The sequence below is a fragment of the Molothrus aeneus genome, chromosome Z (assembly GCF_037042795.1).
Source record: "Molothrus aeneus isolate 106 chromosome Z, BPBGC_Maene_1.0, whole genome shotgun sequence".
Classification (NCBI taxonomy): domain Eukaryota; kingdom Metazoa; phylum Chordata; class Aves; order Passeriformes; family Icteridae; genus Molothrus; species Molothrus aeneus.
This window is the reverse complement of record NC_089680.1, coordinates 63782798-63807412: the sequence shown is the minus strand read 5'-3', so window position 1 is coordinate 63807412 and position 24615 is coordinate 63782798. Positions and strand designations below refer to the sequence as shown.

General features: G+C 35.1%; 1 protein-coding gene across 6 annotated transcripts in view; it reads right to left on the bottom strand.

The window, feature by feature from the left end:
• Positions 1-24615, bottom strand: part of PAM (peptidylglycine alpha-amidating monooxygenase) — a 111130-nt gene that overhangs the window by 39463 nt on the left and 47052 nt on the right. For all 6 annotated transcript variants that reach the window (XM_066569855.1, XM_066569857.1, XM_066569858.1 and 3 more), the window contains exons 2-7: positions 21280-21792; positions 20032-20152; positions 17745-17802; positions 10207-10294; positions 5242-5327; positions 3492-3575 (exon numbers count right to left, since the gene is read on the bottom strand). In XM_066569855.1, the coding sequence (XP_066425952.1) occupies positions 3492-3575; positions 5242-5327; positions 10207-10294; positions 17745-17802; positions 20032-20152; positions 21280-21371 (529 nt within the window). In that variant the 5' untranslated portion in view covers positions 21372-21792. The remainder of the gene's footprint in view (positions 1-3491; positions 3576-5241; positions 5328-10206; positions 10295-17744; positions 17803-20031; positions 20153-21279; positions 21793-24615) is intronic.

Genomic DNA, 24615 nt, shown 5'->3' with positions numbered 1-24615 from the left:
CACTCTGATCAAACTATTTATTCAATTTCACTGCTCTGTTTCTAGTATTTCATAGGAATAGTATAGCACTCAATCATGGTGACTTACAAGCTCCCACTGCAACAGAGTGGCACTTTTTATGAAGCTCCAAACCCCTTGTTATTTCAAAGTCAGCCCTTGATTTGTACCAGAATCTCCACATGCTGTCTCAGAATTAGCTTTGCTTCATTAAAGGTAAGAAGTAGCCTCAAAGGTGAGCACAACTCCTGAGCAAGGCAATTCCAAAGCTAATGCCCATGGGGAAGTAATTTTGTACAAGTTATATTTATTGAGCAAAGACATGCAGCACAAGACATGAACTTGAGGTACTAGTAAAGAATGAGACAAATAATACTGCATTTAATATTGGTATCTAATATTGGATACATTAAAAAAAATTAAGGTAGTTTTATGTAAGTCAAGGTGCTTGTACTTGCCGATCTGTTCACTCATCCAGTATCAATTCAGTAAAATTTATTTTTAAAAGTCTAGTATGAAATCTGGAATGAAACTGTACCTTTACTCAACTTGTGAAAACCAAAATTCAAACACATACTCCCTAGTGACATTTTCACAACTTACTTTCCAGACAGAAAGGAGACAATTGTTGATTCTGGTTCAATATAATTTTTTTAACAGATGAAGACCTCATAAAGGTCACAGATGACTGATTTGCTAAAGGCTATTAAAATATACCATAGCCATGAATCTCTGTGAATATGAAAAGCTAATTCTATTCAAGACACTGGCTTATTCAAGAGAATGTCAAAGAGAAGCACACCAAATCTAATGTTCAGAATAATATTCAGAGTAATGTTCAAATGACAATATACAACTCACATTCTCATGAGGAAACAGATCTTTTTAAGACATCTACTGGCTTGGTGGCCAAAAGTAATTACTCTCCCAGCCAAAAAAACCAAACCCTAAAACAACACTAAGAACTCTACACCCCACTGAGAAATTATATGTTATTATATGCAATATGGGTAACATAATTCTTGCAGATCGTGATAGCAGGGAGAAATAAGTCTACTCTTAGTGAAAAGCTGGGGGTTAAAAGAAGCAGCTGAGAATGCAAGAATGCATTGTTCATTGTGCAAAAAAAGAGAGAGAACAAGAATGGAAATGAAAAAACAGCCAAAGCTGTACAAAGATGAAAGACTTCCTCATAAATTTGCTCCAAACATATTGACAAAAACTTATAAATTGCTTCAAACAATGCAACAGACGCACACATACAAAATGACAGAATGTGAAAACCTTCCATTTCAGAATAGCTAAAAGACCTTATCATTGATAACTTCAAAACACTTTGATTCTTGGGGTAACAATTATATTCTTACATCTGCTGGAAAGGACTAAGATAATAATATGGCAGATTAGAAACAACATTAGTCTTTGTTACACAAAGGGAAGGGGAAAAAAACTCGACATTTTAGGCATTAGAAAAATACAGTATTTTTTAAAATTCAGATTCAAAGGTGCTTACATAGACTAATAAAATAAAACCAGGATTACAACTGCACTGCATATCCCTACAGACCAATTTCAAAGCTGACTGGGTCCCTTTACAGACCTAAAAATGGGTAGATTTACTTTAATTTGAATCTGAACTCGAAACACTTATGACTATATAAAAAGGCAGATAAATTTCTGACAATTTTTTACTTGTTTACTTGTATCCACTATAAGGCATAACTCCACAATAACTTTTGCTTTTACAATAGAAAAGGTAAAAAAATGAAATAGAGAAATCAATATTTTTCTAAGATGGCTCTTCACACATTTTTTGTAGAATATAATTTTGGTTCTCCAGAATAAATTTTAATCTGTTTCCTTTAGACAAGGTACAATACATTTTATTTTGTCATCTGAGAGTAAAGCGTATACCTAAATACGAATTCTTAGCTCAGGATTATAGGTAAGAAGGGATGGAAAGCAGAATTATTCTAATCTAATAAAATGTCCTAAACCTTCATAGTAGTGTTCAAAGATATTTAATGCACAATTTTCAATAGTTTCACAAGTGTTTTTAAATTTCAGGAATAGCCTAAAGGGATTTTTCTTACCTCATTTAATTACCTTTCTAATTTTACCTTACCTTAATTAATTACCTTTCTAGTTTTTCTTACCTTATTTAATTACTTTTCTAATTACCCAGAGGGTAATTAGATGTCTGTTGATAACGACAGGCATAAGAATAGAGTCAAGGCATAAGAATACAGTCACTGAAGATTGTATGTAAGCCCATGCAGTTGTTGCAATTCAGAAGAGAGGATAAATGATGAAAGATGCTCAGTTAACTTGTTATGCTTTCAGTAGTATGTCAAGGATTCCAAAGCATTGTTCAGAGTTTACTGTTCTGACTTACAAGTAATTACAAATATAAAATATTTGACTTTATGTAGTAGTTATTTATGTATTAGCATCCAATTTTACTTCCTATCAGTTTTGGAGGGAAAAAATGCTGTAGATAAAATCATCAACTCCCATGTTCAACTCTTCTAAAAAGAGTATTTTTCATTTCATTAACCAGGTATTAAATTAATTCTGTCCAGCAAAGGGCCACAAAGATTATGAAGGAATTGGAGCATCTCTCCTGTGAGGAAAGGCTGAGAGAGCCTGTTCAGAGAGAGATGGATCTGAAGGGAAGGTGCAAAGAAGAAGGAGCCAGACTCTTTGCAGTGCTCAGCGACAGGACCAGAGGTGATGGGCACACACTGAAACACAGGGTCTTCCACTGAACATAAGTAAACTCTTTCACTGTATGGGTGACTAAGCACTGGGAGAGGTTGCCCTGGAGTGCTTCTACCCCTGAATGTACCTGGACACAGGCCTGGACAAGAGGCTGTACGTGGCCCTGCTTGAGCAGGGAGGGCATGGGTCAGATGACTTCTAAAGGTTTGTTTCAATCTCAACCATTATGTGATTCTGTGAAACACTCAATGACAAGAATAACCATATTGCTATGCTTGAAATGAGCATTTCATCTTAAAAAAGAAAATCAAAACCCAAGCCAAACAAACAAAAAAAAGGACACTGTCTCCACAAGTTACATTTTTTCCAAACACAAATACTGTGACTGATTGGCTAGTGAATATCATCTACTAGCAATCTACTCAAGTAAGATGACAGGTTAACTATGTTCATACCTGTTACAATTTCATTAAACACAACATTGAATTATATATGGAAACCCCAAGTTTCTCCCTAAACATAAAATTAATAATCTGCTTTTTGATTACTTTAAGTCATTTGCTCCACAGTTTTTGAAGAAAAAAATGGTGTTCACTGTTCAAATATTTATACAGATAAATTAAGTTTATGAAGTCAAGTTAATACAAAAACTATATTCCAAATATGCCCACTGATCTTTGTCAATGGCACTAACAGAAAAATTATTTTATACAGGTAAATATATTGATGATGTAGATGATACAACTTACAGAACAAGTTTCCAAAATGCATACCTCGAAATGCACTAACATCTCCATAATGTACCTGGAGAACAAAGTATCTGCTACCCGTTTCTCCTCCAACTCTGAATCCAACACCTAAGAGAAGGAAAATGTATTGTTTTCAGAAAAAATAAAATGTAAGATGATTCGCCATCACTAACAATATAAAAAAATACAAATCACTTCAGTGGCTAAGAGTGAAAGGGGTAGAAAATTTCAGACACCACTGAAGAAAACTTAGTCCTGAAACCCAGGAAAACCACTACCATACTGATTCCAAACAGACTGTGAAGCTAGGACCACAACTTAATTATGAATAAGTAGCTGCTTTATGCAGAGAACTCTCTGAATCAAAGAACATTAATACAGATCTTTTCAAAATCCAAAATAAAAATGAAGTCTTATTATCCATGTAGGATTTGATGGACCTTCATTTATTTCTCATACAACCTCTGCATGATATAAACTAATTAACACTAACTTACTAAGAAGACATTGAGAATGAGAAGAGAAAAAGGTCTACAGTAAAATATTTTTAGATTTAAATTAATATTATATGCAGAAAAAAATCTTGAGGAAATTATGCACCTATGTTACTTGATGAGAGAAGCAAGTACAGGCACAAAACACAACAGAGAAGCTTGAAATAATCTGAAATAATGAAATTGCAAATTATCACCATCACGAAAAGGGATTTTTCTACACCAATTCTACAATGAACATTTTTCAAAAGAAGCAGAAAAACAATTTCTTCGTATTTGGTCACAGTAAAATGCAAAGCCACCTTATAAATGGGGCTGCAGCCTCTCTGTGCACAAATGAGGAATCTTTATGAATACTCCCCACAAACCTTGTATTTTTGCACAGCTTACCAACAAGAAAAGTATCAATAGCTGGGGTTTAAAAGTAAAACTTCTACATAATCTTTTAAGTACAAAACATCTATAGAATCCTCCATGTGACAATGTTTTTTAAACTTGACATTCTGATAACCAAATCAAATAACATTAATGTTGGTAAGTGTGTAAATGGATTATTTAAAAAAAGCATTTTCATGATATTGCCCCAGCTATGAAAATGGGAAGTAAACTATGAAAGAAAAAAATACTTAGAATTTAAGATACTTTCAGATCAAGGCTATACAGATGGTAGGTATTTCTAAGACTCTCAGTGGTTATTACAAAGAAGTACTTCACCCTTTTTCCAGACATACCCCTCCAAGTAGCCTAAAATTCAGTAGGGTTGTCTATTATACAAGAAAATGGGTATGCAAGCATGCTGCTCAACTGCATCAAAGCATTAAAAATGAAAAACACATTAAATTGTCAACATATACTTTAAACAGGAAAAATCCAATGTTTCAATTGAATTTGTTTGTGCTTTCCCAAACAAACAAAAATATTTCAATGTACTTTGTGTGCTACTGAAAGATAGATAAATGGTAACTTTCTAGTAAGATATAGTAGGAAATGCAAGACTAATGCTATATAAAAATAATCAGTACATTATGATACTTATCTCTGTCTTTTTTACCCCTGTAGAAATCCATAATGGTATAGCAAACAGAATGACAAAAACCCACAAATATATTAGCTAGCATAACATATTTCATAGTTAATTAGGCTGATATTTATACAGTTTCTATCAATTAGTCACAATAAAAATATTACAGGATGTTCTCAGATATGCCAGGTTCTTACTTCCATGTCCTCCTTCTTCCCCTGCACCTGCACACAAGAACTGCATATTAAACGGCCAATACCTTTGGGCAGCCTGGTGGGTGGAGCATTTCTTGCCCAAGCATACAAAATGTTAGATTTATCTTTGCATGTCCCTTCATCACAGTCCCTAAAAATATGAGGAAAGAAAAGGGAATATAATTTTTAAAGTTTTGAAATCAGAAAACAGCAGGTGAGTTACAGGCAAAATCACTAATTTTAAGATCTATCAGGATGTTTTTTTGAATGTATGCTGATTAAACACAGTTATTGGTATATGTTCCACTTTCTTTTATTTCCCTCCCTGTGCCTTAAGGCAGTGTTAGACAGTTCTGATGGGCCCTGTCAGCCTATTCATCAGTGATGGAAAAAGTGAAGGAACATTTTATGGTAATGAACTGTATGAAAATCTCTAGCATTATTAACTCAAGTGATGCAAAATGACAATGGCTGCCACATTTACACAGAGGAATAGGACTCATGCACAAATCAGAAAAGAACCCCCACAAAACATAAAACTGATTATTTAAAATTAATTTAAAAATCATTGTCAAAAAAAGTGACAGAAAACTGTATATGAACCCAAAGATTGAAGGCACTCATGCCCTGTACTTCATGTGAGCTCATTGCTTTAAGTTAATTCTCATTCCACTGCACGATTTGTTTTTCAAAATAGAAAAATCACACACATACACACACACAAAAGAAACAATCACCAAAAAAATCCCAAACAAACAATCACCAAAAAAATGCAAAACAAAAACACAGGGGGAAAACAAAAAGAAAAAAAGAAGGGTTTGCCAAGTTAACAGGCCACAAACGGGTCACAAATATTTACAGTAACAGAGAGCTTGAGTTGTTCCTAGCCTCTGCAGCTAGCACCATGCAGGTGACACCGAAGGTGAAGAATGAAAGACTCTCAAAGCCCGGTAATTCTAGATACCTTAAATCTGCAAGAACTGGTAAACCTAAGGCGGAGACATCACCAAGTCTCAATTGACAGACACAGTTGTACAGACAGCACAATGTACCTGGACCACATCCAAGAAGGTACTAACTGCTATGTGTGGGTGTAGGCTGCACGATGATACACACAGATAATCAAACAAGGGACCCTAAGGAACTTTCTGAACACCCACCTGGAATAGACTTCTCCCTCTTTATCCTGAATTAGGGAAAAGGTTTATTTACAGGGTATATTTGTACCTTCTTCAAATGGCAAAGCATCCATGGCCCTGAGCACAGGGTGTAGAAGGTGTGCAGCACACACAGGTATGACTTTAAGAAAGCTTCACCCTGAAACTATTCAGATTACATCAACAGACTCAAGCCAGATGCAATGAAGGTTGGCATCTATGCCAGTGTTTCATTCCAAACCAAAATGGTACAGGCTCTGCTCTGTTTATCACCGCCTGTAAAATGATACTTGGGAAAACATTTGCATATGCAAGACATGGTTTCAATCACCTGAAATTGTGGGGAAAAAAGAGTGCCACACAGTGTGAGGAAGAGTATAAACACAAAAAAGACCAGGACATCTAGCAGATGCAGCTCATTTATGTTTCTGCTGAGAATGGCTAAGGCATATGTGCAAATGATGATGATGCTTTCCAAGTATCTCTCAGAGATAACCAGCCCTTCCGGCATGTGTTTTAAACCACATCAGCAGGATATCATGCATTTCTTTCATCCCAGCAAGCTTTATTGCAGCCCAGCTACTGTATTTAATTCTGACTGAAAGCTCTGCCATAATCATGAGAGTCTCAAGAGAAAAGGGAACACACCACTTCTTTTTTAGTAGTTATACTCACAACATGTATTTCTAGACCCTCCTAACTAACAGTTTGGTCACCTTCCCCTTCAAACATGCCCATGTCCCAAAGGACAATCAAAACTTACTTCAATATAAGTGAAATGTTTTGATGTGTGAAATAAGTTTCAGCTTATTCATAACATTTCATAAGTGAAATGTTTCAGCTGCAACTGAAAATTATGCAGCTTCCCACCGCTATAATTTGTTACTATACAAAAAACCCAAAAGACTTCATGGATCTAACCTAGTATTGAGCTGCACAGCTTGGGAATGTGTTGAAGAGATTGTTTAGGAGGAATGCCAGAAGGAACTACAAGCACAGTCACAGCTTTACCACTACACTTTGGGCAAAACTGTCTTTAATTTATACCATAGTATTTCTAAGAACACATTAATTAGGAAAAAGCCCCGTGCATGATGCTTCAAACTTTCTTCCAAGAGGCTACTAGAATGGAGGGACAAGACTGCAGGCGATGAAGATAAACTACAGGTACTGGTATTTCATTTCATTTAAAAAATGGTTAACCATCTCATTTTGCCATCAATGACAATCTTGAAACATTAAGTTTTCAGAAAACATAAACCTAGAGGAGATTGCAAAGAAGAGGTAATAAGATAAATAGATTGAAAAAAAAAGGGAGCTAGTAAAAAGTATAAATTTAACTAACAAAAAAATCACTGAAATTCATAGTAGCTTTGCATAAAATGAGAGTTAAAACTGAATGAGTGACACAGAATACTTTAAAAATGGACTATAGCTGCATTTTATACACTACTGTTCTAAAAACTGATTTTGACTTAAAATTTGGAAATGACTGGGGTGGGGGAGAGCTTAGTGACTGCTTCTTGGATCTTTGTTTTCTTGCAAACTCTCCTGGGCTTCCCAAAGGCATTCTCCCCAGTCTTGGGTAAGCTCAAGAGCTGTTTTCATTAATGGCACTGGGGTTTTGACTGATTACCTAGACTGAAACTAAAATATTTCACTATGTCAGCAAGACCAGTATTTGGCTATCCCTTTAGCACATTTGCATTGGTTATGGTAACAAATAACTTCTTTTATTTCTTTCTTTATTACACTGCACTCCTGAATACTAATCAATACTTTAAAAAAAGGGTAATTGAGGTGATTGAGTAAGACAAATAACCATTTTTAGCTCTTGAATGTTGCAGAACATTCTGGGGCAGTGTCAATGGTAAGAAACTACACCTAAAAATACAATTCTTTCTACTGTTGTAGAAAGAACTCTTCCTCATGCAGTGAAATAAAAGTTCTTCACTGAACTAGTCATGACATCTTTTGCAACCTCTACTGAACACCTCTATTGAACTATTGATGTCAAGGACACTTAAACCCATTCTTTCCTGCCAACAGAAACAACTGTCTGATAGAGGAATCACCAGGTGGCCATCTATGACCCGCACTTATACATTTGTTTACATAAGTAATTAAAGTTGCCCTGCCTGATCTCAAAATAATGGCTTTATCTATGAATCAGCTCATTCACAAGAGATTATTTCAGTGTTAGGTTTGATGCAGCACAAGACTTGTCTTGCCAGGAGACTCACAAGTTCTGAATAATTCAACACTTTCTTTTAAAGCATTCAAATGCTTTCTTAATTATCTACAGAGAATCTGAACTTTTATCAATCAGTTCAGGCTGAGGAGTGGAGGGATAGAGCAGCTTGGTGGGAATCTGATGTCCAGCAAAGCTCAATCCATCCTAACTAAATAAGTATCTTGTCATTTGACAGGTAAATCAATCAGGAACAAAAACATTATCTGCCACACCACAAAGGCTGTCATTGGTGAGTCTTCTGCTGGGAGAGTGAAAGTACAACTAGGGAGCTCAAACTACCTGAACTCTAGACTCAAAACAGGGATTTCAGTCTGATTCAGTTTTGAAAAACTTTGGGTTTTGGCTTTGGATCTCTTCTACAACCTCAGAACATCAGTTAGTTGCGAAGAGGCATTGTCTCATAACTTCATCTCAACACAAGCTCCTGATCAATCTGTAACAACATAATTCTATCATTTACAAATTATTCCAAATCTCTATTAAAACTACTTCCAGAAATAGGAAAACAGCACTAGCTCCAAGTACAATCTACACAGTTTTAAATAGGATACTTACCTGTTTTTAAAAGGTCAGAATTTAAAAGTTTTATGTTGGCATATTGCTCACATTTAAGTATTCAAGTATATTCTATCATTTGAGATACAATAAAAAAGAGCATAGAAAAGCTGTGGGGAAAAGAAATTTCAAGCATTTTCTGCAGGGAAAAGAAATTAATAGAAATTCTGTGCTTTAATTTTATTTTGGTCTAAACTTCTTAAGCATCTGGTCTTCTTGCACAACTGTGCAAGATTACATTTTCAATATTACAACTGTTGGTTGCTAAGTAAACAGAGATAAGACTTTTGAGGAAAATTTGTTGTGTATGTTTAAAATACTAATCAAATCATCTCCCCAAAAACAGGCATTCAGAATGTTTTGGAGTATTTTTCCTGAAATTATATTATACTATACTGTTAGTTCTAAATTCCAGGTCTAGTTACCTTTTTGGTAAATACTTAAAAGATAAATTATGATTACACAACTCTATCAGAACATCTATATTAAAATTGCTCTACAGTTCAGAATAATCAGCAAAAATCCTCATTTGCTCCCTCATGAAAACTTACAGAAACTTTGCAAAATTACTGGATAGATGATTAATTTCCACCCACCTTCATGTTCTCTTCACATTGCCTCCACACACCTATTTTACTGGCATTGGGTGTTTCCCTCTGCTCTCATTCCTTAGGCATTTTGAAGTGCAAATCAACTACCAAATCACTTGATAATCAATTTCAGTTTATCCTTCACTCAGTTTCATTCTCATCAACCTGCTAAATGACTTCATACAGAGAAAAGCAGCCAATTATAGTTTGGAGATTAGATTTCTTGGTATTCAATGACATTCTCTTTACTATAGCTTCTGCCTCCTCCTTGAAGACAGTCAATTAGTCATGAAGAATATGGAGGAGTTATTTAAAAAAAACAAACACTTTAAGTGTGGAAAGAGTAGATTGTTATTAATTTCTTCTTAATTTCGAATTTTCTTACTTTCCAAGAGATTCTGACACTGGAAGAGGCTTAAGCAATTAACACTGAAAAAGAATTGGTTAATAACAAAAGCGAGATGCAGCTCTTACCAGTAATTTTCAGTAGAGGAAGGTTCATTACATCCAAAGAGTAACATGTGATGCACTGTGTCCATGCTGGCATGAGGCTTAAAGTCAACTGAAAAAACAATAAAGCAAAACAAGTAAGCTATCACCATAAGTTACAGAACCAAGATAATCTTGTGCCATTTTCCCCTGTAATAATACATATAAGGCAGGTACACCCCCACCCATTTATTTACCTTCTGCATTCCACTTACACACATTCCTTAAATTTTCATTCAATAGCCTTCCTTCTAAGCTAAAATACTGTATGTACTTCATTTATTTATTAAGAAAAAGAAACAAAGTTCCTAATGAAAACCACTGTATTTCCCACAGAAGTTAAATATGATATTAAGTTAATATATCACTGTATCTCAAAGCACAAAATTTTACTGTCACCAGTCCAATTGCAATCTACCTTTGAAATCTGCACTTGTGACTTAATAATACTCTTCTAATTCTTTTGTACTTCATAAAAAATACAAACAAGCAGTAAGTTACAGTTAAGAGCAACTAAATCTTATGCATTAGTAATATCTTCTTCCAGTATTCTACCTGGCTTACATTTTCCCTGCATCTTTCTTGGGACAACAGTTCCAAGAAGGGATTGAGTCTCACTAATATGTCAAATCCTTTGGAATGAAAAACAAAATTTGTTTAAAGTCAGCATGATCTCACTGCCCAAATATTTCTCATTATTAGAAACTTAGATGTGAAAGTTCACCTCTTGTTCACCTCTAAAATGTCTCTTCTTTAAACTATGACACAGATAAAACACTGGTTTGGTTTCTCAAGTACCTGTGATCCTGTTTAGCAAAGTAAAAATTTTATCAACATCATGGGAGTAATATTGACCATGAATGTATAATGATGGCATTTCTAAAAGCATTCTACATTCTTTTATTACTACAGAAAAAGTATGCCATTGCAGGGAATGCAATGGTTTTTAACCTTGGAGTACAGCAGAAATTCAGAAGACAAGTTACTCCAGCCCCTACATGCACACAGACAGTGAGAAGTCTCTAATTAACTGTCTTTTAGCTATTAACAGGGAACATAGTGAAGCTGTAAACCAGTTAAATAATATTCTGCTCCTGAGGTTTATGGCACTACCTGCACTCAGAAATCAGTATTTTAATACAGAGCTGTGGCAGAGTTCCTGAAATGAGTGATGATGTGGGTTATCGTCCCAATTTCACAGGGGAAAAATATCAAATATCTTCTAACCCAATTTCTAGAGCTGAGCTCTGTCCTGGAAAGTAAGGGAAACCAGCCAACAGTTAAAGCATGTAAGTCAAGTTTTAGCTTGAAGAGAGGTGGTCAGACTGTAAGGAAATGAGCAGGCCACAGCTGAGGGCTTGGTTTGGGAAATAAGAGAGGTACCCATATGCCCTGAGAAGGTACTTTGAGTGACATATATGAATTAAGAACTACTAAAGTAGCCAGCATGAAGAAAGTCCAGAGACAACCCAACATCTTTATTTTTCTACAAGCAAATTCTACTTGTTTCATAGATAAAAATCTAATCTGTGTTATGGAGACAATTCTTGTTTTGAAGTTTTTATCAGTAACGATTAGTAGTGAAATTATGGTTTATGCTTGCATGACAGAGGCAACGTGTCATTCTGTGGAATTCCTACCTTTTCAGATGTTTTGGGTGTTTTAAGCTGTTGTTATCAATTGAGAGATTCAATTTCTGAAGGGGTTTATGAGCAGTTCACATATGTGAAATTTCATTAACTTTATTGTCAAAGTTAATACCTGTAAAAAATGTGCTGTAAGAACTACTTATAAAGGCAGTCTTCAATAAAGGTAAAATTGAAGGTTAGGCCTGCTAGCTGCTAAAACCACCACCTGTCCTGATGCTTAATACTGTCTCTGTTTCTTTTTATTTTTCTACCACTCTCTTATTGCAAGTATTTATTCTAATGAGTCAGAAGTCTTTTATTCAGAAGTCTTTTATTTGCTCCACATAGTGCCTATTACAATGATGTCCTAGAGCACAGACAGAACCTTCAAGCCCTTTAGAAAACTTACTACAAATACCTGACTAAATGCTACTCCTACCAAGAGAAAATGATGCACCAGAGCTAACAAAGCAAAATCAGATTTCTGGCTTGCACTATTTTAGCTGATATACCGCATCATTGCTTAAGGAAGCATTGAAAAACCTCACAGTCAGTCAATGAGCTTAAGATAGCTTTGTATAGGTGGTTACAGTATGGTTCCTGTACAGCTATTTTCTTAGCAGCACACTCAGGAATATAACTTTCCAAAGAGAAGGTTAAAAGAAACAAACAAAAAATCCAACTAAAAAATCCTGTGTTGCAAAAGTCATACAAATTAATGTGTTAACCTGTCACAGAATGAGAAAGTGGCCAGGATTTGAAGGGACCTTAAAGATCATCTCGTTTCAACCACCCTGCCATGAGACGCACACCTTCCACTATGCCAGGTTTCTAAGATCTCCATCCAACGTGGCCTTCATCCCCGTCCCCCCGGTGATGGGGCAACAAAAGCTTCCCTGGGCAACCTCTGCCTGGGTCTCACCACCCTCACAGTAAACAATTTTCTTCTAATAGCTAATTGGAACGTACTTTCTTTGCTTTCCTCTTTGTCTTGTCACTCCATGTTCTTTTAAAAAGTCTCTCCTCATCTTTCTTGTGGGCTGAAGGCCACAATTAGGTCACCCAGAAGTCTTCTCCTGAACAACTTCAATTGTCTCAGCCTTTCCCCATTGCAGAGGTGCTCCATCTTTCTGATCATCTTTGTGTCCCTGCTCTGGACTTGCTGCAATGTTCCCGCACTCCCTGTGCTGGGAACTGTCACTACCAAAGGCTTAATAAATATTGACCAGCAGTCCTATTTTCCTAGTTGACAGCCTCCACATTTTACAGAAATGAACAGAATATTACTCAATAGTAATTTTTTTAATGCATGGAGAAGTGATATATATGATTACTAAAATAACAGCAGCAGCTTTCATATACATACTAAATTGAAGTCTGACCTAATGTTTTGATCAAGTACTACTTCGAACTACAAACTCAAAGAGAAACAGGAATGAACAGAACATGACATCAGTTTAATCTTAACAGTGTGTACTTAAGCTATGTGTTAAAAAAACTAACTTCAAATAAGTTAATCTTTACAAACAACAATTCCATTAAATAAAGGTGATAGGTTTTTTTAATATTAGTGTCTTCTCTATCATAGAATTAACTTTAAAGCAATTTATCAAGAATTCAGTGTCTGGAGTTTGGCAAATTAGGGAGACATCAGAGGCCTCCAATACAGTGACAACATCATTGCTTGGCAATAGAGAAGTTTATACATCCCATAACAGAGTAACAAACCTAGAACTTCTCAGAGTACTTTGTGGATGAAAAGTAACAAACCATCTAATTACTTCAATGTGTGTTGCTGAATATAGAAGGCTCAATTTCATTTCTACAGCCCAATTTGATAGGGACCTATCATGAGTCAGTAAGAAAAAGACATTTATTTACTGGTCACTCATGTAAATAAATATAAGCAGGCAAAGGGGACAGTCAAGTTTTTTGGTTGAGAGGTCAGACTATATTTTTGTGAGTATCTGTAGAGCATTTAGCTCTCTCTACAGTTTAGTTATGAAAAACTGATTTTTACCAATGTCCACACCAATAAAGATTCACCTGAGTTTCTGGTTTAGCTATTTATTAATAAACATTATTCAAACAGGATGCAGAAGAAGAAAACAACAATGATATGTTTTAAAAATAAAACTGGAGTAATACTATCTTGGAAAATCACATATTAATCTCACTCACTAATAGCAACATATTTATCTCACAGCCATTTCACTTCCCAGGAGCAAAGAGCATGTTCCTAACATAAACCTAAATGTACACCAACCCACCTCACAAAAAAATATTCTACTTAATCAAATTTGTCAGTATTTATGGCCATTTGGGACAGAGAAACAACTGGTTCAAACAGAAATTTCAGCCTTGACAGTCCGATCCTTCACTAAAGAACCTAATACAGAAAACAGCATCAGCAAAATTGTACAGATGCATGCCTGAAAAAGATCCATAGGGCAAAACATGCTCTAATTCTCCTTCCAGCTGGTAACATTTCATTAAGTAAGTGCGATCAATTTCTTCCTCTGATAATGTCTGAGAACTGACTCTGAACAAGTTTCTTAATTCTGGTACAGCATCCCTCCAGTTTTGAAGTACAAAATTATACCCACTGTCCCTGTGCAAGCATGAATGTTTACTGGTTTCCTTTAGGGAAATAGCAAAGTTGAAGTCCGAATTCAAAGTCCTTATATACAAATTTAATAAAAATACTGAAAAAACATGTTACAAAAAATTTTTCAACTTAATAACAAAATTAGTACTGCCCACATACAACAGAAATGAACAGTAAAAACAGTAAAAAAGAGGTTCTCTATGCCAAGGGTCTTATATTTCACCAATATGCAACAAAAATATCTTGCCACAGATTCCATTACAGAACCTTCTCTTCCAAAATGTCTTGGAGGAAGGAAGAAACAAGAGTAAAAATAGGAAGGCAAAGGTAAAAAAAGAAATGAATTAGCAAGTCTTGATGAAACTGTAAAGACAATTGGTCTTAAAAATGTCTCCTTAAACCATAAAATGAAACAAAGCACAAGGCATTTACTCAGCAAATAAATTTAATTGAAGGCAGAATATATAGCTTTGCCATCAAATTGTCTTAGGAATCCAGTTTATTGTTTCAGTTATGCGTATTCACACATCCTCATGTTGAAGCTCTATAGAACACAATCTTCTCAACATCACTAAACAGCAACGCAGTTACAGCTCATATGCTAGTTTTCCATTGTTTTTGTATGCTTTAAGGAAAGTTAATTACACCATTTATTGGCAATGCAATGAAGGCAGATCCAACTTAAACCATAAAAATATAGATTCTGTCCTTTAAAAAAGATTAAACATTGTCTGTGTGTCAATCTTCTGTGCTTATTTAAGCAACACAAAATACATGTATGCAAGTTAACAGTTTTCTACGTAAATATAAGGTAGGTCATTCTACATTCTTTCTACTCTCTACAGCTTGATATGATTGAGTCTACTCTTTCTAATGATCATGTAACTTCCATGGATTATGAAGACACCAATCTGAGCCTTCTCCATGAGGAACACCTTCCAGTAAAGCAAAATGGAATGATCACATACTTCAGACTGACCATATGTCTATTCATTTCTACCACATGTGGAAGTGACAAAAGTGAGAAAAACGAAAAATTTTCTTCTAATTTTAAAGCATACAAAAATCAATCATATATATATATATATACACATACCTACATGTATATATATAATTGTTTGTTTGTAAGGAATGCTATCATGGGAATACTTTAAATTCACACAAACTTTTTTTTATAGATTGCTCATCAAGTTCCTCCTGCTCTTCAAAGCTCTACAAGACAACCAGATTGGTTTCTCTGTCCAGAGACCTTATTCTACTTTGTAATGAAGGGTACTCAGGAACAGTGATCACTGGAAAGGTGACCAAATCCTGTAAAAATCAGATGAAGAATATATAAAATTTTAGGTCTGCAGAAAAAAATAAATTGGGTTGCATTGCATGATTGCACTGAGACTTTGCATAACTTTTAAGCAAATCCTTTCAGTAGGTCCTTTTAAGCATCAAAAGAAGTTTATGTACCTTTAACACAAGCAAGAGAACTAGATGTGCCGCAACCTAACAATGAATTAAACTATGGAATTTTTCAACTCAGTAACACACTAAATAAAAGCTGCTTAAGGAGGAAGTTAGTAGTATTGCCTTTCTATGGATCAACAAAAGCAGAAGAGTCTATTGCCCACAGCACAGCAAGCATAATTTGAGAGTGAACACTCACTCCCTTCCTTCTTTGCTCATTTCTCCTTCTGGGGTCATACTCACCACAAAAATGTGAAGTCAGATTCCTACCTCTTTAAAAAACAGATATATAAAGAAAGCACTGAAAAAATATTAATCATTTTTCTTAGTTACTGTAATACAACATGAAAATCAAAACATAGTATTCTATCTTCTGAGGCATTTCCACAAGAAAATCCACATGGAACAATAATCTCATAATATTGTACATCAAAAACTACATGGGATTCCCACCATGCTTTTATTAAGCACAGGTATCCTAAAATGCAACAGAAGTGTTGCATTGTGTTCGGTTAAAGTTGGATTGTTCTGTTCCCCCTTTGTTCGACAATGGTTCTGCCCCAGTTCTCCCTCCCATTTCTGTAATGTCTGTCACCCTGACTCCACCCCAGTTAGTAATGTATCCCTTTCTCAACCCCTCCCCTGTGCCCTGCCAGTCACTCTCCATCCCCACCTTTATTGCTAGAAGTTTCTAGCTGGAGGGTTGGATGATTGGTCCAGGGACCGGGGGCCCCTCCTCCGTATTGTCCCCATTGGCTTTCTCCCTGTGTCAGTCCTTCGGATCCCACTCCCTACTCTGTTCCTATTGGTCCTAGGTCTGGCACCTCCCTTACATTCTCCACCCTTTAAAAACCGATGTAATCCCCTCCTCCCCGTCTTCTCCTTCTGATTCCCCTGGAGTCATTAAACCCTGGATAAAACCGCAGTTGGAGTGTGCCCTCTCATTCCGCTGGCTGCAGCTTCTATCTGATCTCGTCCTGCACAAGGCAACGCTTACAAACGCAAGCTGGGCGTTGGCCTTAGGCGCTGTCCTGAAGCCTGCTATTGGGACAAGTGCCCCCTGTGCTGCTAGCGGTGCTGGTCGGCTAGCTGGACGTCTCACTTTCAATCGCACTGCTGCACAGAAGTGTAAAGAAAGACAAACGTTGTTTCCTTTTCAATAGTTTATAGCATGTTCTGAAAGCACAACTATCTTCAGCCAAACCAATAAGCCTTCTCTCTATCTGAACAACTGTGTGTTCATGGCAAAGCACCATAAAATTTTAACTACCGCAAAGATTTTCTGAACAGATGAACAGATGGTGTTCTTCTGCTGATTTATATGATGACAGCATTTGTAACACATTACAGTATTTCCTTCTACTTGTCAGCCATCTTATTCATGCCATGCCATTAAAAAAAAAAAAAAAAAAAAGAGGGAGAGATTTTACTTTCTCCTCCAAGTAAAATCTTTCCACAGCTAACACTGACTCTAAGTACATAGGATTTACAACCTAAAGGAGGTAAACAAACTGTCTGCTCAGCAGTGCAGAATCAAGTGTCCAGACAGAGACATAAAGCCAATACTTTGCAGATGGACTGTTTGGTCCTGACTGCCAGAGGCATCCACATGCAGCTCCTTAACTGCTATTACTCCTGAATCTCCTCAGGTACAGTTTTATCTTGACTCTAAGTAACTCCCTCTAGTTTGTTTCTGCATTAAAAATGACAAATGCATTTTGGAAACTCTGACATCCAAAGATTAAGTTAATATGAGTCAAAGAAAAAAAGGAAATGTTGAGGTTCTTCAAAATGGCTTGCTTAAGTTCTTTCAGTCAACCAATACTCACCTACATAGGCTTCATCATCCACTGGCAGGGGTACTGACATGCAGAGGTAGGTATCAGACTGTTAAAAGAAAAGAGAACAGAAATTACCTTTAAATTGGGAAAATTTAGAATTTAAAGAATAGAAACAAAGCATTAAAATTCCCTCCACTTTCTGAAAATGAATGTGGGAATACTGAACAAATGAATATATATAATAGGACCATCTAGAAAAAATATCACGTACTTTACTGAGATACTTGGGCAAATACAATGTATGTTATCTGGTTTACTATTGTAAGAAATAAATTCATTGCCACAATTTATTTACATGTAACAAATATCAGTCTATAAGCTTATCAAAGCGGCTATTACGTTGGTAGATACACTATTAGCTATTTTAAACCTCTTTTTTCTAAATTTTTTTTCCAACTTCTAAGGCTGTTTAGGAAAGGCAATGTATCATTTACTGGAATTTCACTACACTCATGAATTCAAAATCTGACAGGCCTTCACTTTCATAAGGACATCTAAACAGATAAAGATAAAATTCCTGCTATGAATAACTTCAAACTTAATTTAAAAGAAGACTGTGTGGACAGGTGTAAACAATTAAATGCAACTGAGAAGGAAGGTAAAATGGTGATAACAGTATGTGATTACACAGAGCAGTGATTTGCATAGATAAGAAACCATTTTTGGTGTTTTTGCTAGAAAATGGGAAGGATTAGCAGAGGTTAACTGATACGATTGATATGAATGCCTTTGTGTACCATGATTACATGCATTTACACTGTTGAAATACTAAAGCCTTCTAGAAATAGACAAGGAAATATTCTGTGTTTTTTATTTAACTTGGGCTAGTAAGATTTTTCTTTAAAAAAAACCACAACCTAATTTAGGACCTTATATTCAAACTTTGAAAGCCAACAGCAGCAATGCTTCACAGTGCAGTAGAAATTAAGCAGTTTTCAATTAATGTTCATGTGCAGTACCCACGCCAAAAAAATGCACAACTCATATGGTATACACAGAACACTCCTAAGTCATATAAGGGCTTGGTTGACATTCATGCACCCATAGAACAACTGCAGTTATGAACTGTAAGACAAATCCTGGCCCTCCCACCCCTTCAACATGCCTAGTAACTCATTTCAAAAAATGCAGAGTTTTTGGCAACCTTTCCCCTAGACTTGACATTACAACACACAAAGAGAAGTTTTTTTTAATAGGAATCTGAACTCACTGCTGTTCAACTGATGGCTCCTTAGGTAAAATCAATAACTCATAATTTTAAATGTGCACCTGGATGAACTAAGAGTACTTTTCACTCTTTTTGATGGAGAAGTTTACTTTACTGCAATAATACAGAATATTTTACTGCAAAGAAGATCCAATAGAAACCATGTTTTTGTTTTGCACAGCAGAAATAACACTTCTTGCTTTAAATTACATGTTCCAGAGGGGTTTTCCCCAATAACTTGAAAACCTCATTTTCTCTTCACTCCTTTAAAAACCGCTATCTGCAACAATGAGTCATCAACTACTGCACCGCAACATACTGCTCTTTTCAAGCATCTGCAGCCCTTTAAAAGAGATGTAGACCCCCTAATGATAAATATATCTATATATATAATCATCTGCAATGGCTTACTGCAAAAAGAAAAAAAAAATCATTCTTTAATGATTCTTGCTTAATGAAATTAGATGTGAACATGACAGTGGAATCTCAATATTTTATGTGTATCTTAATGTTAAGTTTAAAAATCTTAACTGTCTTCACTTTTACTCACTTGGTTCAGCAGAATATAATATACTTCATACCTTAAAGAGCATAAAATTGTAACTTTTTTGTAATAGCTTTCATGCACTATTTTGAGAGTTAAAAATACTGGGTCAGAAGTATTACCACTTTTAAAATGCTTTTTGGTTGTTTTCTCTCAGCTTGCTAAACTGCAGCAACATACAGTTTAATGTAATTAGATTCACTAATGCATCATCTGAGATTTGGTGTAAACTGCAACTGCATATCTTACTAGCACAGCTAGAAATATTTCACATTATAAAACTTCAACAATTCAGTTTATGAAACCAACATTTTACAATTAAAATTAATTCAATGAAGAGATTTTTCTCTCATTTGAAGCTACTTGTTTGTTGCCTACTTTTCTCTGAGAAGCACATATGGAAACGTATTTATAAAAGCTACCCTGATTTTTTTGTTCATTTTACTGAGTGATATTGTGGGGAAGGCTTTATTGTCCTAGCTTATTGAAAGAAGAGAAAGAGGCAAAACCTGCAATTCTCTCACCTGCTTAGGTGTCACTGCAGGCATGCGAATGTCCAGTGCATAATCTGACAGACCAAAGGAAATCACTGGCTGGTCACTTCCAAGGCATTCATTGGGAAGAGATGTGCTAATATCTTTGTATCTGAAAAAGAAGGAAGAAGGATTTTTTTTTTCAAGTACTGATTTCTGTTATGTCTTTCTTAAAAGAAGGGTCTTTACAGAACTAGTAAAGAAGTTAGACAATGCTGAGTAGTTCCAGGAGTGATCTGAAAATTTCGCTCCATCACAGACTGAGGAAAACATCTTAGTTATGCAGTACTTACTGAAGTAGTTACTGATCTGAGTAATAAGATAATTAGTTTGGAAAATGTTAGCTGAAAACGTAACCTATTATCTCATCCTAAAATTGTCAGAGGCACATGGATGTGCAGAGAATTAGTTCACTACATTATGTTGAGTACTATTCATAATTCACAACAGTTTTGGGGGGTGATTTTTGAGACTATGATTTATAATTCTATACAGATTAAACTTAAATTACATGCAAAGGGGCAACTTTTAATTCAAACACTATGGCATTAATAGCAATTTCTGTGCTACTACAAGTAGCAAAGCAAAACAGAAAACTTGGCAACAATCAAGCAAATATCAAATTCTGTACTGAATGCAACGTATAAATTAATTGTAAAAAAAATGTAGATCACTATAAAGAACTGAATGGTTCAAGAGAAACATTGATGCAACACTGGCACAAGTTTTGGCTAAGTATATACATCTATACAGTGACATGGTACCCAACCTCAATAACAGTAAAATTTTTTTCAGTAGCTAAGAGGCTACTTATTTTGTCCACACTACATTAAAGTTTACCTATGCAATTTTGAATTCAAACCACCCCTAAATTTCTCAGGACTGTTCAACTTATTTGATGTTTTCTTGTTAAAACATGGTCTTATCCTGCAAGCTAATCCAGCATCTGAAATACATTTATTCTCTGTGTAACCTCAAATATAGCTGTAGAGTTAACTAAAAAAGTTGTATTAATTGCCATTTTATCCTTCTATCTAATGAGTAACCCTATAGACAAAACATGAATCCTGTTTTCAGTATGACAACAGTGCCATTTCAAATTGCAGAAAGAAAATTCTGTGCAATGATCAACACTGAACAAATACCATAACACATTTTTAACTAAGACATGCTTTTTCACATTTCTGTAGTATTTTGACTGCATGCATTTAACACATAGTATTTTCTTGCATAACCCACCTCTTGAAGACTGAAAGTGGGCTTCTGAAACCCAAACAGATGTTTTGAAACAGAAGAAGCAGTATTAGCAGGTTGCTAACAAAGCCAGCCATGTCTAGCCTATTTCTGGCTTGATTAGGTAAGCAGAAAAAGGGCAGTGCAGTTTTATCAGCTGTGATCTCTACAATCAGGTAGCAACAGCAGAAGTATCATTTCACTACTTCATTATTATGTTCTCTGCAGGCATCCTCCAGCTTCTGATAGACCATCTGTCTTGGAAGGCGATGCACTCTAAATCAGGAAGGTGGATGCTACTATGTTGTCTGTTTTATTAGCTATAAAATGTTGTTGCAGAATCTTCCCTTGCAGATAGATGACACTGAACTTCTGTCCACTTAAGGAGCTGAAAAGGACTAGCACTCCTGTTGCTTTCTGCTCAGGTTGTGCAGTTAAATCTGCATGTTACTTATCAATCCACAGCACTGGAGACTTCAAGTGGCATCACAGAAACCAGCATTAGTCATCCTTCAGAACCTGTAAAAATAGAAGGAGCTTAAGCATGACTAACACATTAGAGCATTAGTTCTCAGCAAATCACTGTTGAGGCATTTTAATACATTAATAGGTTTTTTCATGAGCTTTAGCCCAACCCAGTAAAGATTGCATTGGTTCTGTTCAGTCCTTCTTTTCCTACCCTTCCCTGCATAAAGGATCAGAAAAAGACACATTTCATTTTGATATATAAAATGTATCTCAAACATATTTTACATGATGGGAAGAAATATAAAAACCTCCTCAATATATAAAATGCAAACTGTGGAGTATTTTACATATGCAAACACTAGTATAATGTGTTCTAAAAGCAGGGGAAAAAAAGCATCAACTTGACATAGCAAGAATCCATGCCAGTAAATTTTATTAACTATCACCAAATGTTTCTAAACATATTGCACACTGGGAGAATATTTTACTTTTAATTCAACCTGTAAGAAATATTATGTCATTAATAAGTAACTGTTTCTTGTGTACTTCAGCTGCTTTTATACCCACTTCAGGAAAAAGATACTTAAAAATTATTTTTGGAAATACAGTAACCAGAACTGTTGACATCAGACTACTTTATATTAGTTGAGTAGTTTTCTATCCTTTCATACACTGAGGGTATGTCAGCATAAACCATTAGTCTCCCCCCGTTTAATTTCAACTGTTCTTACTTCCCCATTTTAATATACATGGTATTTAATTTCAAAATTTTAGTACTCTTTAATAATTATGCTAAAAAATTACACCATGTTTTACTGAAGCCATATATATTAGCATTCTTTTATTTTTCGAGAATTCAAGTTTTGGTAGAAGGAAAGTTTCCAGTCATAATCATACACAACTATGTACTAATTCTTCTAAATTAGTATAAATAGACTATACTAAATAGTGTATTCTAGATTAGTATAAATACTAATAAGAAAAAAACCACCCAAATTAAAATACCTTCCAGCCCCTGGAAGACAGTCAAAATACTTTCATAAGGATGAAATAGAAAATAAGGATTCTGACATGAAACCAATGAAAATCCATGTATTAAAAAAAACCCCAAACACTCCCATTTCAGGGCATATGTACCAAAAAGGCTTCTTACACATCAAAAGTGCTTAAGCATAAATTAAGAAGCCATACTGGCTAAACAGTTAATGCCTGTTGGTAGACAGCTACACTAGATTTGCATTGGACTATTAGCAAAATTTAAAAATCTGATTATGGTAATCAACATTAAACTTGCTAATTTTATTCACTGATGGATGGCAAAAAAGATTTAGTCACAAACAACTGAAAATAAACACATATTAGTTTTCAGCTTGCTGAAAATATGCCAAGACTGTCCAAAACCATTCATGCAAGTAATGATACAATCTTGATTCCTTTTTTAATGTAAATTTTCATGTCCCACTTCTTTATTTGAAGAAGTGATCTTAATTGTTTTCATTGGTGAACTATACAAATCTGCAACACATATAAAGGACTGTGCTGTGATGTAGACCAAAAATCATTTAAAAACAAACAAAAAAGACAAGTGTGACATGCTGATATGCTTCACATAAGTTAACTCAATAATATAAGGCTTCACTACATTCACTCTTAAAGGAATAACTACACAACAGTAACTGTTCAGTATCTTTGTAAACTACCTGACCAGAAGGTCTACTACCTTTCTTTAGTTCTATTACCCAAGAAATTCTGTCTTTTTTTTCCCCATACCATTATGGAAATGCACCTGACAAGCATGAAGTCTGAAGAACAGGGACAGGAAGCATACAATGAGTTGTAACATACAAAGAATTACAATATTCTATTTTTTTTTAATATATGAAAATATATTTTCCAATAACTAGAATTAAGAACAAATGCTTAGCTTATGTCGGCTTCACTAAGTCTGAGATCTATTAAATCAAATCTGTTACAAACATCTACATGGTATAGAATTTAATAAAGGAGATTTATTTAATTTAAAAGAAATAAAAGAAAGGAACAAAGAAACCAGACTAATATACCCTCCCCATGTGAAATACAAGAGCTTCTTTATAGCAGTTTTCAATTCTCACTAGAAGTTAACTATGGTAATAGCAAAAATCACCAGAACACATGTTAATGTTAACAGAATATGCAACAATTTGTGGCTGACCACAGGAGGTGGGCATAAACCAATGATTTGGAATAGTCTAAAAAAAACCAAAAAATTAAGCTGTAGTAAGATAAGTACACATCTGTATATTCTCCTTAAAAATGGTCCAATTTCATCTCCAAGTGCTTTTTTTAGGTTTATCAGCTGGATGAATATGAAATATGAGGTTTAATGTATGCATATGAAATATGAGGTTTAATGTGCCTAATAATTCATATTATATCCCTGCCCAATGAAATTTTACATTTGGAAGGAAATAAGAGGGGAAAATTTAAGAAGGCAGCACTATCCTGAAGTTATTCCAATGTAATTTTAGGTATGATGCAATATAGAAAAACATTAGATGAGGGAAAAAAGCAAGGATGAGAGATTCAGTAATAAGATTAAAAAATTAAGGTTCATTATGTGGACATCTAGATACCACTGTTATGCTTTCAATTTGGGGTAAGAGATCCCAAGGGAACAGAAGTAATAAAGTAAAAGGCATAATTAATGACAAAGAGTACAGTGAAAGCAGAAAAAGGGAGATGAAAATTAGATTGGGCAATGTAAACATGCTATTTTATCCAACATGCTCCACCCAAACAAAGAAAAAAACAAGGGAGTAAAGAAGAAGAAAACAGTCTAAAGCAACTAGCACAAAAACTGAATGGGGGCGGGGAGAGGAGAGGCAGGCAAGA